The 12,235-nt window shown below is 44.3% G+C and overlaps 1 protein-coding gene across 1 annotated transcript in view; it reads left to right on the forward strand.

Annotated features, from left to right (window-relative positions):
* LOC140502163 (uncharacterized) overlaps positions 1-12,235 on the forward strand; it is a 48,967-nt gene that overhangs the window by 30,226 nt on the left and 6,506 nt on the right. The window contains exon 10 of the mRNA XM_072606494.1: positions 92-189. Within this exon, the coding sequence (XP_072462595.1) occupies positions 92-189 (98 nt within the window). The remainder of the gene's footprint in view (positions 1-91; positions 190-12,235) is intronic.

The following is a 12,235-nucleotide window of genomic DNA, read 5'->3' on the forward strand; positions in this document are numbered from 1 at the left end:
TCACCCTACTTTTCCCCCTCAACTTCCTGAAGTTGTGCCCCCTCTCCCATCTCCATGACATTCCTTTCTCATGCTTTATCTTTTTCAACAGGACAGACTACCTTCCCTTTACCCCCCAATATGTTGCCTGTCCTAAAGACCTGTGTCAAATGTATTGGCAGTGGAAAGGACAATCAGCTGGTTTCCCAGGTATCATGTTTCACTGCTTCCCTCCTCCACCCCACCCCAATAATTCTTGCCCTCCCCTTCTGTTGTGCCCTTTGAATCCCCTTTGTATCATTGAAGGACACAGCAGAATCTCATCCTCTCACGTTCTTTCCATCTTTTTGTGCTCACTGAAACATATTTCCCTCTTGAAGATATCATATTGCTCTTTCTCTCACCCAGGACCCTTTCTTGACACCAGCTGGGCTCAGGAGGAGGAGGATTTGACTTATTCCTTTTTCCTGATGGTATTCAGAGACTTTTTTTTGTCATTATCATTCAGCAACTGCTGAATTTAGAGCCGACTTCATCCTGTCCAGATCCTTGTTTCTACCATCTATGGACCTCCAACTCACTCTCCCCCTTCTCCAAAAAGTCTAGTACCTGGGCTCAAAGCCACCACAAACCCTGCCCCCTTTACACACTCTTGACCTTCTATTTTCTGAACCATCTCAAGTCCCTTGACCTCTTATTCCCATCTACCTCAACCTGGCAAAGGAGTGCTCAGACTTTAGACATAGCACTCTCTAATAATGAGTTACACAGTTAGAAACATACAGTAGACTAGGCTCCTTGAGGTAGGGACTGGTTTCATTTCTGTGTTTGTCCTGCTGGTACCTAGTAAATGACTAATAAAGGCATGTTGAATTGAATTGAACTGAATTGATCATACCCCAAGCCCATCTCCAGACTCAACAGAATTTGTCTCAGGGGTTGAAACTCCTCTTTATAGCCCTGCCAAGGTGTGTCAGAGTGCCATCCAGGGGAGTGTTCCAGAGTTGAGCAGTAACCTTGGCAGGCATGGCTACCAAAGGGTGAAGAGAAGACTTAGTTCAATTCTAATAAGTATTGATTGAACACTTACTCTGGGCTAGGTATCACAAGACTAAAAAGACAAGAATGAAATAGAGTTCCAAGAGCTTATAATCTGCTGTGAACTTGCCTCAGTTTCCTTGTCTCTAATATGGGAATAATGATAATTGTACCTCCCTCACAAAGCTACTGTGAAAATTCACACACACACACAGATGACAGACAGATATATATAGAGAAAGGAAGACAAAGGGAAGAAGAGAGAAGGGGGAAAGAGGCAAGAGATACAGAGACAAGAGGAGGAGGAGGGAGGGAGGGAGAGGGGGGAAGAGAAGAGAGAAGAAAGAGAAGAGAGAAGAAAGGGAAGAGAGAGGGGAAAGAGAGAGAGGAAAGAAGATAGAGAATGAGAGAGGAAAAAGGAGAGAGGAAAGAGTGTAAAGAAAGAGAAGAGATGGAGAAAGAGAGAAAATAAGAGAAGAGAGGGAGGAGAGAAGAAAAAGAGAGATGAAGTAGAAGAGAAAGAGAAAAAAGAGAAGAGAGGAAATATAAGAGAGGAGAGAGAAGAGGGGAGAAAGAGAGAGAAAGAAAGAGAAGAAAGAAAAGAATGAGAGGAAAGAGGAGAGAGAAGAAAGAAGAGAAGGAAAAGAGGAAAGATAGAGAATGAGAGAGAGGAAAAAGGAGAGAGGAAAGAGCATGAAGAAAGAGAAGAGATAGAGAAAGAGAGAGAAAATAAGAGGAGAGGGAGGAGAGAGAAGAAAAAAGAGATAAAGGAGAAGAGAAAGAGGAGAGGAATTATAAGAGAGGAGAGAGAATAGAAAAGGGGAGAAAGACGAAAGAAAAGAGTGAGAGGAAAGAGAAGAGAGAGAGGGAAAAGATAAGAAAGCGAGGAAAGATAAGAGAATGGGAGGAGGTGCAATGTAGTACAGTAGAAAAAGGATATTGCCTCTGGAGCCAGAGGTCTTGGGTTCTAATCCAACACTTCTTCTTACTAGCTGCGTGACCTTGTTCAAGTTCCTTCCCCTCTCTGGTTCTCAGTTTCCTCATCTGTAAAATCAGGATGTTGGTCGTGATGACCTCTAAGTTCTAAATCTAGGATCCTATGATCCTGGGCTAAACGTCATGACAAACCTCCTAACAATCACAGCCATCCAACAGAGTTCGATGGGCTGCCTCAGAAGATAAATGTGTTGCTCATCAGTGGAGATAGTCTGAGCTGAAGCTGGTGGGTCATCGGTCGCATCCCTCTTAGAGGGGATTCTTGTTGTGCTATGGATTGGACCAGGTGACCACTGAAGACACTTTAAGCTTTGAGAGCCTATGGTTCTCTAAAGTAGCTTGGCTCTGGGACAACTTGCTTCACTAGCTCCCTATGGTTTGCTTTGTTTGCTCTGACTCCATCTCAACTCTCCTTAATACATTGTGCTCCCATTAGAATACAAGTTCATGGAGGGCAGGGATTGATCCGATTTTATTTTTATATCCCCAAGGTCTAGCGCAATGCCTGACACATAGTAGGCACTTAATAATGCTTGTTGATTGAATGCTTGACCGGGTGTCCTTCCTTGCTGTTCTCTGACTTTACCGGTCTACCTTTTGCCTCTTTCATATTACTGGAACGCAGTCTCTTGCCCTTCCCCTCACACGCAGCTGGTAGGTGTCAGAAACAGGATTGGAATTTAGATATTCCCACCTTGGACGCCAGATCTCCATCCACGATGCCTCGATGCTTCTAGAAGGCTTTTTAAAGAACATTTGCTGAATGAATGAACTGAATTGGGTTGAATCTCACTTTGTGAAAGTTGTTCCATCTTGACATTTGTTCTTGTTTTCGAGCTACTCGAGTCCTCCTAGCTGTCTGATTCTGCCTCTGTGCTGAGCCTCATTTCCTACGCCTAAAGTCCAACAGAAACCCAAACTTAGGGAAAATTTCCCCTGGGGGTCCATTTCTGAGCCATTAGCCCCCAACCAGCGCTGGGATGCTGGATAGATTTTTCCCGGCAACTCGTCTCCCCGCTCTCATCTGATCAAGAGTCGGGTGACATTTGGCAAAAGTTGCTGATGAGGGATTGAATGATTAATCGTCATGACAACCAGCCTGGGTAATGACAGGGATGAGATTGCGCCGGAGCCGCGCACAAAGCGGGGCCCTGAGTGCCGGGGTGGTAAATTACTAGGCATGTCACTGTTTGGGCTTTTGGTGAAAGCGGCCATGCGTTCCTAATGAGAGGTTAACTGTGTCCCCGAAGTAATTACAACCGATTGAAGAGGTAGTCGGTAATTAGAGGATTAACGGTAATGAGGCTCACCTGCACCGGTTGTCATGGCAACCTATGGGCTCTTTTTGATGGGGAGGGAGCAGGACCCAAACCCTCCCCAGGAAAGGAGGGAGGCCTCCTCCGATCAGGGATGCTCTGGTTTTGCTCAAGTTGGACCCTCTTCAGAACAGGCTAGAGACCACCATACTACAGGATCCGGGATATTCTCAGCCTTTGCTGTCAGGAATGGGAAGACCAGAGGAGGTCTGAGTTTTTGTTCCTGGTTCTGTCTTAGATGAACTCCTACTTTTCTCTGGGCCTCAGTTTCCTCTTCTGTAAAATGAATTAGATGTCAGATTAAATCTCCAAAAATTCCCTTCTAACTCTAAAACTGTGACCCTCTGATGGTGAATATCTCAGGTCTCAGTTTCCCCATCTGTAAAATGAAGAGGTAGGACTAGATGACCTTTGGTGTCCTCCCTAGCTCTAAGCTGATTGAACCTTGATCAACCCTTTTCTCTTATTTTGGCCTCAGTTTCTTTATCTGTGACATGGTTAAGTTGGATGAGATGCTCTCCAAGGTCCCTTTCATCTCTAAACATATGATCCCATAGTTCAAGATGCTGAGACACCTGGTATAGAGTCTAGGGAGTGAGACTTCCAGTGATTTGTTAAGTCCCTTGTGACAACATGGGGTAGTTGGGGGCAGAGGTGAAGTTTGACCCCTTTGCCCCAAAGAAAATGGACAGTGAGTCTTTCACAAGAGACCTGGTGAAGGTCTCTTGTAGGTCACTGGGGAAGGGGCATTCTCAACGATATTGGAAGAGGGGGCAGACTGAGAAATTGCTAGTAAAATTGTATAAAACTTCCCAATACACTGTCTTTGATTATTCCATCCATAAATGATAAGCACCATTCATTTCCAAGCCCTCATTACGAATTTATGGCCCTGTTTAATGTGCTCGCTAACCGACATCCCCCGTTAGCATGAAAATATCGAGCCAGTTTTTTTCTGGAATAGCTGAGGAGGGCTGACCCAGCTTCCTGCAGCTGCTGAGCTGGCCTGGGAGCTTCATGGGATCTGAGAGTTGCATCGGAGCAAGGGCCTTCAGAGGTCATTGATCCAGCCCTCTTATTTTACAGTTAAGGAAACTGAGTTTCAGGAAATTGATTCAGGACTATAGACACAGAAAGGAAAGGGATTATAGGGATTACCAGTCCAACCTAATTTTCTGGAGAGGGTAAACTGTGTTATAGAAGTCAAATGGTTTGTACAAAGTCACGCAGTTGGCCCAAGATGGGATTCTAGTCCAAGGATTCAATATTCTGTCCCCTACCTCATGCGACCTCTAAATTTAGGATTCTTTCTATTGCTTCCTTTAATTAGTTTTCAGATAAGGAAAGAGATTCAGAAAGAAGTGAAAGAGACTTAGCAGGTCAGTCGTGTCTAACTCCTCATGATTCCATTTGTTTGTTTGTTTTTTGGCAGAGATACTGGGGTGGTTTGCCATTTCCTTCTCTAGCTCATTTTACAGATGAGAAAACTGAGGCAAATTGGGTTAAGTGACTTGACCAGGGTCACACAGCTAGTAAGTATCTGAGGCTAAATTTGAACTCAGGTTCTCCTGACTCCAGACCCAATGCACTCTCTGCATTCATTCTGCCTTTGAAAGTGATCTTTAGATAGTGCTTACAGTCTGTGATGAGTTCATGTTCATTTTCTTATTTGATCTTTACCATAGCATGAGGTAGGTGCTATTATTATCCCCATTTTATAAATGAGAGAAACTGAGGCTTAAAGAGTTAATTAACTTTCTCAGGGAAACAGCCAATAAGCCCAGGATCAGGATTCAAACCCAGATCCTCTCCTTTGAAAGCCAGTGTTCTTTTCCTATTGCCTCATGTCTGCCTGATGACCGAAGTGGATAAGAGCTCTGAGCCTAGAGTCAGAAAGATTCACATTCATATCTGACCTGAGACACTGTATGACCCTAGAGAAGTTACTTAACTTATGCTGCCTCAATTTCCTCAACTGTAAAATGGGATTAATAGCAAAAACATTAGCTACCCAGTGTTGTTGTGAGAATCAAATAGAATAACCTTGGTAAAGCTCTAAACACAGCACCTAGCACATCAATAATACTCAACAAACATGTATTAAACACCTGCTATGTGCCTGGCACTATAGTAAGGCACACAGTGAGTAGTTAATAAGTGCTTGTTTTTTTCCTCCCTCCCTCCCTTCTTCCCTACCTCTCTTTTTTCCTCCCTCTCTCCCTTCCTTCTTCCCTTCTTCCCTTCCTTCCTCTTTTTTCCTTCCTTCCCTCCTTCCTTCCTTTCCTTTCTCCCTCCCCCTCCCTCCTCCCTTCCTCCCTCCCTCCCTCCCTCCCTTCCTTCCTTCCTTCCTTCCTTCCTTCCTTCCTTCCTTCCTTCCTTCCTTCCTTCCTTCCTTCCTTCCTTCCTTCCTTCCTTCCTTGTCCTGAAGCGGGAGGATCTGTTAAAAGTATGAAAATACAGAATTGGAACTTAAAAAGGACCTTGAACATGATCCAGTCCTACTTCTTTCCCTTCCTAGAACAACAATCAGATTCAGAGAGGGAAAGTGACCTTTCCCAAGGTCGAAGGAAAATAGTGTCAACACAGATGTCAGAAATTTTTTATTGCCAAGTCAGGGTTCCTCTGCCTCTCAGGGAGGCTCTGCCTCTAGGACCGACATTGTACTCAGGGATTCAATAGCTTCCCAAAAGAACTTTGTGTGAGGGGTGGGTGCTGCCATTTTGAAATTTTATTTCCGTCCACTTCCCCCCTCTCTTCTACACCTGCAGCTTTTGGTAGAATCTCTGAATTTCTGTGGTTCTGTATCTCATCCCAGGCAGGAGCTGGCTTACTTTGGAGATCCCCAAAGCTATCTAGCTCAGCTTGCCAGTCAGTCGGTCAAGAAACATTTATTAAGCATTCAATAGGAATCAGGGCACTGGGGATACAGAGAAAGACAGGAGTTTACAATTTAACAGGGGAGATATCATGGAAATAACTATGTGCAAATAAGGAATATATAAGAATAAATTGGACATAATTAACAGAAAGAAGGTCCTAGTATTAAAGAGATCTAGAAAGACTTCCTGTAGAAGGTGGCATTTTCCTGGAATTTGAAGGAAGCTAGGAAGTGAAAATGAGAAGGGAGAACATTGCAGACATGGGGGACAAACAGTGAAAAGCTCCTGGGAGTGTCTTGTTTCTGGAATAGCCAGGAGGTCACTGTTACTGAATTGAAGGTATAGGAGGACTGGAGAGGTTAGAAGGAGGTTGGGTTCTGAATGGTTCTGAATGCCAAACAGAGCATTTTGTATTTGATCTTGGAGGTCATAGGGAGTCACTGGAGTGGAGTAGTGTGACATGATCAGACCTGAGCTTTAGGAAAATCACTTTAGTGACTGGAGGATGAGCTGGAGTCGGGAGAGATCTGAGGCAGGCAGATCCCCCAGCAGCTGCTGCAATAATCCAAGCATGAGGTGATGAGAGCCTGTACTGGAGTGGGGGCAGTGTTTGAGAAGGAGGTGTGCTCAAGAGTTGATGCAGAGATGAAATTGATGAGAGATGCGGCACAGGTGAAATTGATGAGAGATCCTACAAAGATGAAATTGACAGGCCTTGGCACCATATTGGATCTGGGGAATGAGGAGTCTAGGATGACTCAGGCTGTGAGTTTTGGGGACTGGGAATATGATGGTGCCCTTGAACCTGTAGCTGAATCAAGAATTTCTTTTAAAACATCCAAAAGAAGTAATCATCCAGCTTCTTTGGGGACACCTCAATAGAAGAAAAATTTATTACTTCCTAAGAAATCCACTTCTATTTTTGGGCAGCTCAAACGATTATATATTTTAAATTATGCCTTAAAAGTTCTACAAAATATTTTACAAGCATTCTCTCATTTTATCCTCAACAAACCCACCTCCAACCCCCTCACATCCCCTCACAGCCCCTTCTATCACACCACACCACTGAACATTGGTAAATACAGCTCAGGATCAGTCTCAACCTCTCTATCTCTTTATGGACTTCCTGTCTGGTTCTTCCATTGTGACCCCATGGGCTGATGTCATGGTTCTGATTTGGACAAGGAGTCATTCACACAGGGCTAAAGGCCAAGTTGAATCTGAGATCTCAGCCATCTCATTAGTTTTTCTATTTCTCCCCAACAATCACTAGGCATTGGGCCCAGTAGTAATTAATGTCCTCCTCCTGCCTACCAGCCTTTATATCACAATGAGTGACCTGGGTGGAAGGAGACTGGGACCTTAGGGAAAGCAAAGGAGTTAGCCTGAAAAGGAGAAGATCATAGGAACACTCACAGGTCACAGAATGTTGGAGCATGGAGGGACTGGGAAATCGTTGATTTATAGAGCATTAGAGGTGTCTTAGGACAGGGAATGTCAGAGCTGGGAGGGGCCTGAGAACAGAGAATGTCAGAGCTGGGAGGGGCCTGAGAAGAAGGAATGTCAGAGCTGGGAGGAGCCTTAGATATTATCTAGTCTAATTTTCATGTTTTAGAGAATGAAACAGAAAGTACAGATGATTCCTCTGAGGTTACATGTGCACTGACCAAGTCCATAGTTGGACCTCTGGGCCTCCTGGCTTCCTGTCTTTGGCAACATCTTTTCTATAACCTGCTGCCTCTTTATATTCCTGTTCTTATGGCCTTGGTGAGCTGAAGAAACTCTGGGTAGTACATGCTGGTCCTGAAGAAGCATTCCTGTGTCAGTTAAAGTGAGAGACACTCTCTCTCCCTGTCCCCCCACTCCAAACACACACGTACACATGCACACACACACATTCAGGATCTGGGTCTTAGGGAATGAGGTCAAGAAAATCTCGAAGGTGAATGTTGGAGCTGAAGGGGACCTTTGAGGTCATTAAGAGACAGTATGCTGGTAATGGTGAGGTAGACTTGGAATGAAAAGTCTGGATTCCAAACCCATCTTTTAGCTTTGTGAGTATGAACAAATCACTTAGTTTTTCTCAGCCTCAGTTTCCCTTTTGGAATATAGCCAGGTTATTGTTGTTTCATATTTGTGGGGCCTCTTAAGAGTCCTGGAAGTTCCTTTTTCAGAGAAAGAAGGTGAGACCTCATTGGAAATAAGACTGCTCTGAACTAATCAAAGACAGAGAGGCTGGGGCAGTGAGACTGTTCTGAGTGGGTGGCTACAATGAACAAGAAGGATGGGGAAGTGGGGACATCTTTGCTCAGGTGTACAAGAGTGGGAGCCTTTCCCTTCTCTTTGCCTTTGAGATTTAGAACTTTCCGGTCACTGTGGGTAGAGGGGGATGTGGTGAAGAGGGAGGCCATAGGAAGTAATCCATTGTTGCTAGGATTGGACTGAGATTTGGACATTGGGTTTGACTGGACTGCAGCAGCCATAAACTGCCATGACCTGTGAATCTATCTGTTGGTCAACCAGACAAGAAGGGGATGAATTAAAACTGTGATCAGTGCTCCCTTGACCCTGAGGGGTCAGAAGGGGGTCAGGTCCGGAAACAGAGATGGGGCTAGAATGTCTGGGCCCATTGGCTTTTGAAAAACTCATCAGTTGGATGCTAGTGAAACAGCGGTTAGAGTTCTGAGCCTGGAGTCAAGAAGACTTGAGTGAATATCTAGTCTCAGACACTTACTAGCATTATGACGTTGGGTAAGTCACTTAGTCTCAGTTTGCCTCTGCTTCCTCAACTGTAGAATGGGGATAATAATAGAACCTACTTTCTAGGGTTGTGACAATTAAATGAGACAATATTTACAAAGCATTAGTACCGTCCCTGGCACATAGTAGGTGTTCTATAAATGCTAGCTATTGTATGATAACAATGATGATGTAAGATAGAACATTGGACAGACGTCCCCTATGGCATTGTTTATAGATCCTGACCCTAAGACAGGGTCCCATACTCAGTGCCTGCTCTTACTCCTTTCTGTCCTCCATGGAGGGTGTGGATGCTGTGGAATTTCCCCCAGGTGTCCCAAAGATCTGGGAGGGTAAGCAGGAGGAGGTTTAGGAGATGTTTGGAGGCAGAAATTTCTATGTTGTTTTCTTTTCACTTGTTACATGTTCAGTAAATTATAGATGTGGCCACACCACGTTGAGTACCTATGTCCTATGAATATACATAAGGGGCTGATGGTGTGGAGAAGCTCCAGAGTTATTGAATCTATGTTTTTTATTTTTAAGCAATATTCCTTATCATTCCATGGCTAAATGATAAGCCTAGATAGCATGGGTTATAAACCATGATGTGAGATACTGTCTTTCCGTAGGTTTAAGAAGGCAGCGCCCAAGCTTTTGGGTGTTGTTCAGTCACTGTCGAAGTATCCTTAGTACCTCCAGGGGTGTTTACAAGATTACATGTTGTCTATAGGAAACATGGGTAAAATGGAAATAATAGTACTTGTACGTCTCACACTTTACAGGATCATTGCAAAGAAAAAATTTAGTCTTTAAAGCATCCTGTCTAATACATGCTTCACTTGGCAGATGAGGAAACTGAGGCTCACATGGGGGAGCGACTTGCTCATGTACATGTTACTGACTCAAATCCAAACCAAAAAGGAACTATTACATGCCTACTAAGTATTGGGCACTGCCAATTCAGAGATAAAATGCAACAAAATAGCCTCTGCCCTCAAAGACCTCACATTCTGATGGCGAAGTAGCATGTCCACACAATATACACAAAGAGTAGATAGATCTCAGAGGATAAGGCACTGAGGGAAAGGGGAACCAAGAAGGACCTCCCAAAGAAAGTGGGATTTGAGCTGAGTCTTGAAGGAAATTTAAGAAGCAAAGGTAAGGAGGGAGATCATTCCAGGCATGGTGGGCACAGATGGAAGATGGAGTGTTGTATGAGGGATCAGGAAGTTGGAGAATTCTTGGAGAGATTGTTGTGGTTTGTATTTCGTTCTCAAGAAGACCATGGCATCAGGAAGGTGATGTCATGACTTTCAATTGTATTGGATGTAAGTGAGGAAGAGCTATGCAAAGCCACCAGACTTACTTTCTCCCCTGGAACCATCTGGGTCCAGTGGCCAGATATAGATCAGGATGACTGGAGATGGGCCAGTATTGAAGGGGAGTTAAGTATGGGAATACTTGAATAATAGGAAGAGGCCAGGTTATGGAGAGCTTTCAAGGCCAAACAGAGGAATTTATTTTAGATCCTGGTGGTCATAGGGAGCCATTCGAGTTTACCGGGTAGGGAGCTGATATGGCCAGACCTGGACTTTAGGAAGATGACTTTGATGGTTGAGTGAAGAATGGACTGGTGTGGGAAGAGGCTGGAGGCAGGGAGACTATTAGGGGGCTCTTGCAGGAGTCCTGATGAGAGGGCATGAGAGCCTGCCTCAGGCTGGTGGCTGTGAGTGGAGACAAGAGGACATATGCAAGAGACATTGTGAAGATAGAAATGACAATTTGGTAATAGGTATGTGGGGTGAGTGAGGATGAGGCTGAGGTTGTGAGCCTGGGTTACTAGGAGAATGATCCTTTTCTCTATAGGGATAGGAAAGTTCAGAAGAGGGGAGGGTGGATAGAAAGAGGGGAGGGGAGATAATGATTCCTGTTTTAGACATGGTGAGTTTGTGATAATTAGAGGACATCCAGTCTGCCACATATATATATTCAAAAGGCATTTAGTGATGTGGGACTGGAGTTTGGGCTGAATCTATAGATCCCAGAGAGATTCAAACTGAATCCATGGGAGCTGATGAGGTGAAGAAGTGAGATATTACCATAGATGGCTCCCATGTCTCTGTCCTGGATCCATTATGACTAGACATGACATTCTTTCTATATTAGAGGCAGCTGATGTCAAAGTGAATAGAGCCCTGAACCTGGAGTCAGGAAGATCTGAGTTCCAATCTGGCTTAACTGTGTGACCCTGGGCAAGTCACTTAATCTCAGTTTCCTCAACTGTAAAATGAGGGATAATAATATAATAGCACTCTCCTCCCAGAGCTGCAGTGAGCACCAAATGAGATAATAATTGGAAAGTGTTTGTACAATGCCTGGTTCATAGTAAGTACTATCTAAATTATAGAATATTGTTCTTGCACAAACACACAAAATGAAGATGTCCATGACCTCAAGAGCTTATCATCTTCTAGAGGAATGTAACATGTGCCTGCCTCTGTATGTCCTATTAAAGACATACAAAGAACATACAGTCATAGAGGAGAGAGGTCTAATAACTGAGAGGATCAGGGAAGGCAGCCTCCTGGTGAAGGTGGTGTCTGAGCAGTCCTTTCTAGACTGGGAAAATCAGAGGAAACTTCCTAGAGGAGGTGTCGCCTAAGCCAGGCTTTGAAGGATGGGCTGGATTTACCAGCAGAAGAGTAGGGAGAAGTGTGAATGTGTGCATGGGATGTGTGTGTGTGTGTGTGTGTGTGTGTGTGTGTGTGTGTGCCTGGCCAGTTCAAAGATATACATAGCCCTGGAAAGGGTTGGGAAGCTTAATCCTAGCTGTGAAATCCAATGGTTAGTCACCCTGGAGAGGGTGAGGGGAGTCTCATATCTAGAGGCTGTAGGCAGTGAGGACCTCTCTGTCCAAGACCAGTAATAGCTACGTCATTATAATAACTTCTAAGCCCTGTCCTATTCTTTCTCTTAAGAGAAGGTAAGCATATCAAGGGCAGGACTTTTGATTTTTGTCTTTGAGCCTCCAGTGCCTAGCATAGTGCATGGCACATAGTAGGTCCTTATTAAAGGCTTGTCAATTGGTTGACTCTCTTTCCTACATTTTAGGTTGTGAGAACCTGGAAGCCAGTGGTCATAGGACTCTGACAAATTTAACCAACAATAAGGACAATCATTTCCCCTTCTCTTATTCATAGGATCCCAGACTGAGAGCTAGAAAGGACCTTAGAGGTCACTGAGTCCAAGCCCTTCATTTCACAGATGGGAAACTGTGACTGA

The sequence above is a fragment of the Notamacropus eugenii genome, chromosome 4 (assembly GCF_028372415.1).
Source record: "Notamacropus eugenii isolate mMacEug1 chromosome 4, mMacEug1.pri_v2, whole genome shotgun sequence".
NCBI classification, from domain to species: Eukaryota; Metazoa; Chordata; class Mammalia; order Diprotodontia; family Macropodidae; genus Notamacropus; species Notamacropus eugenii.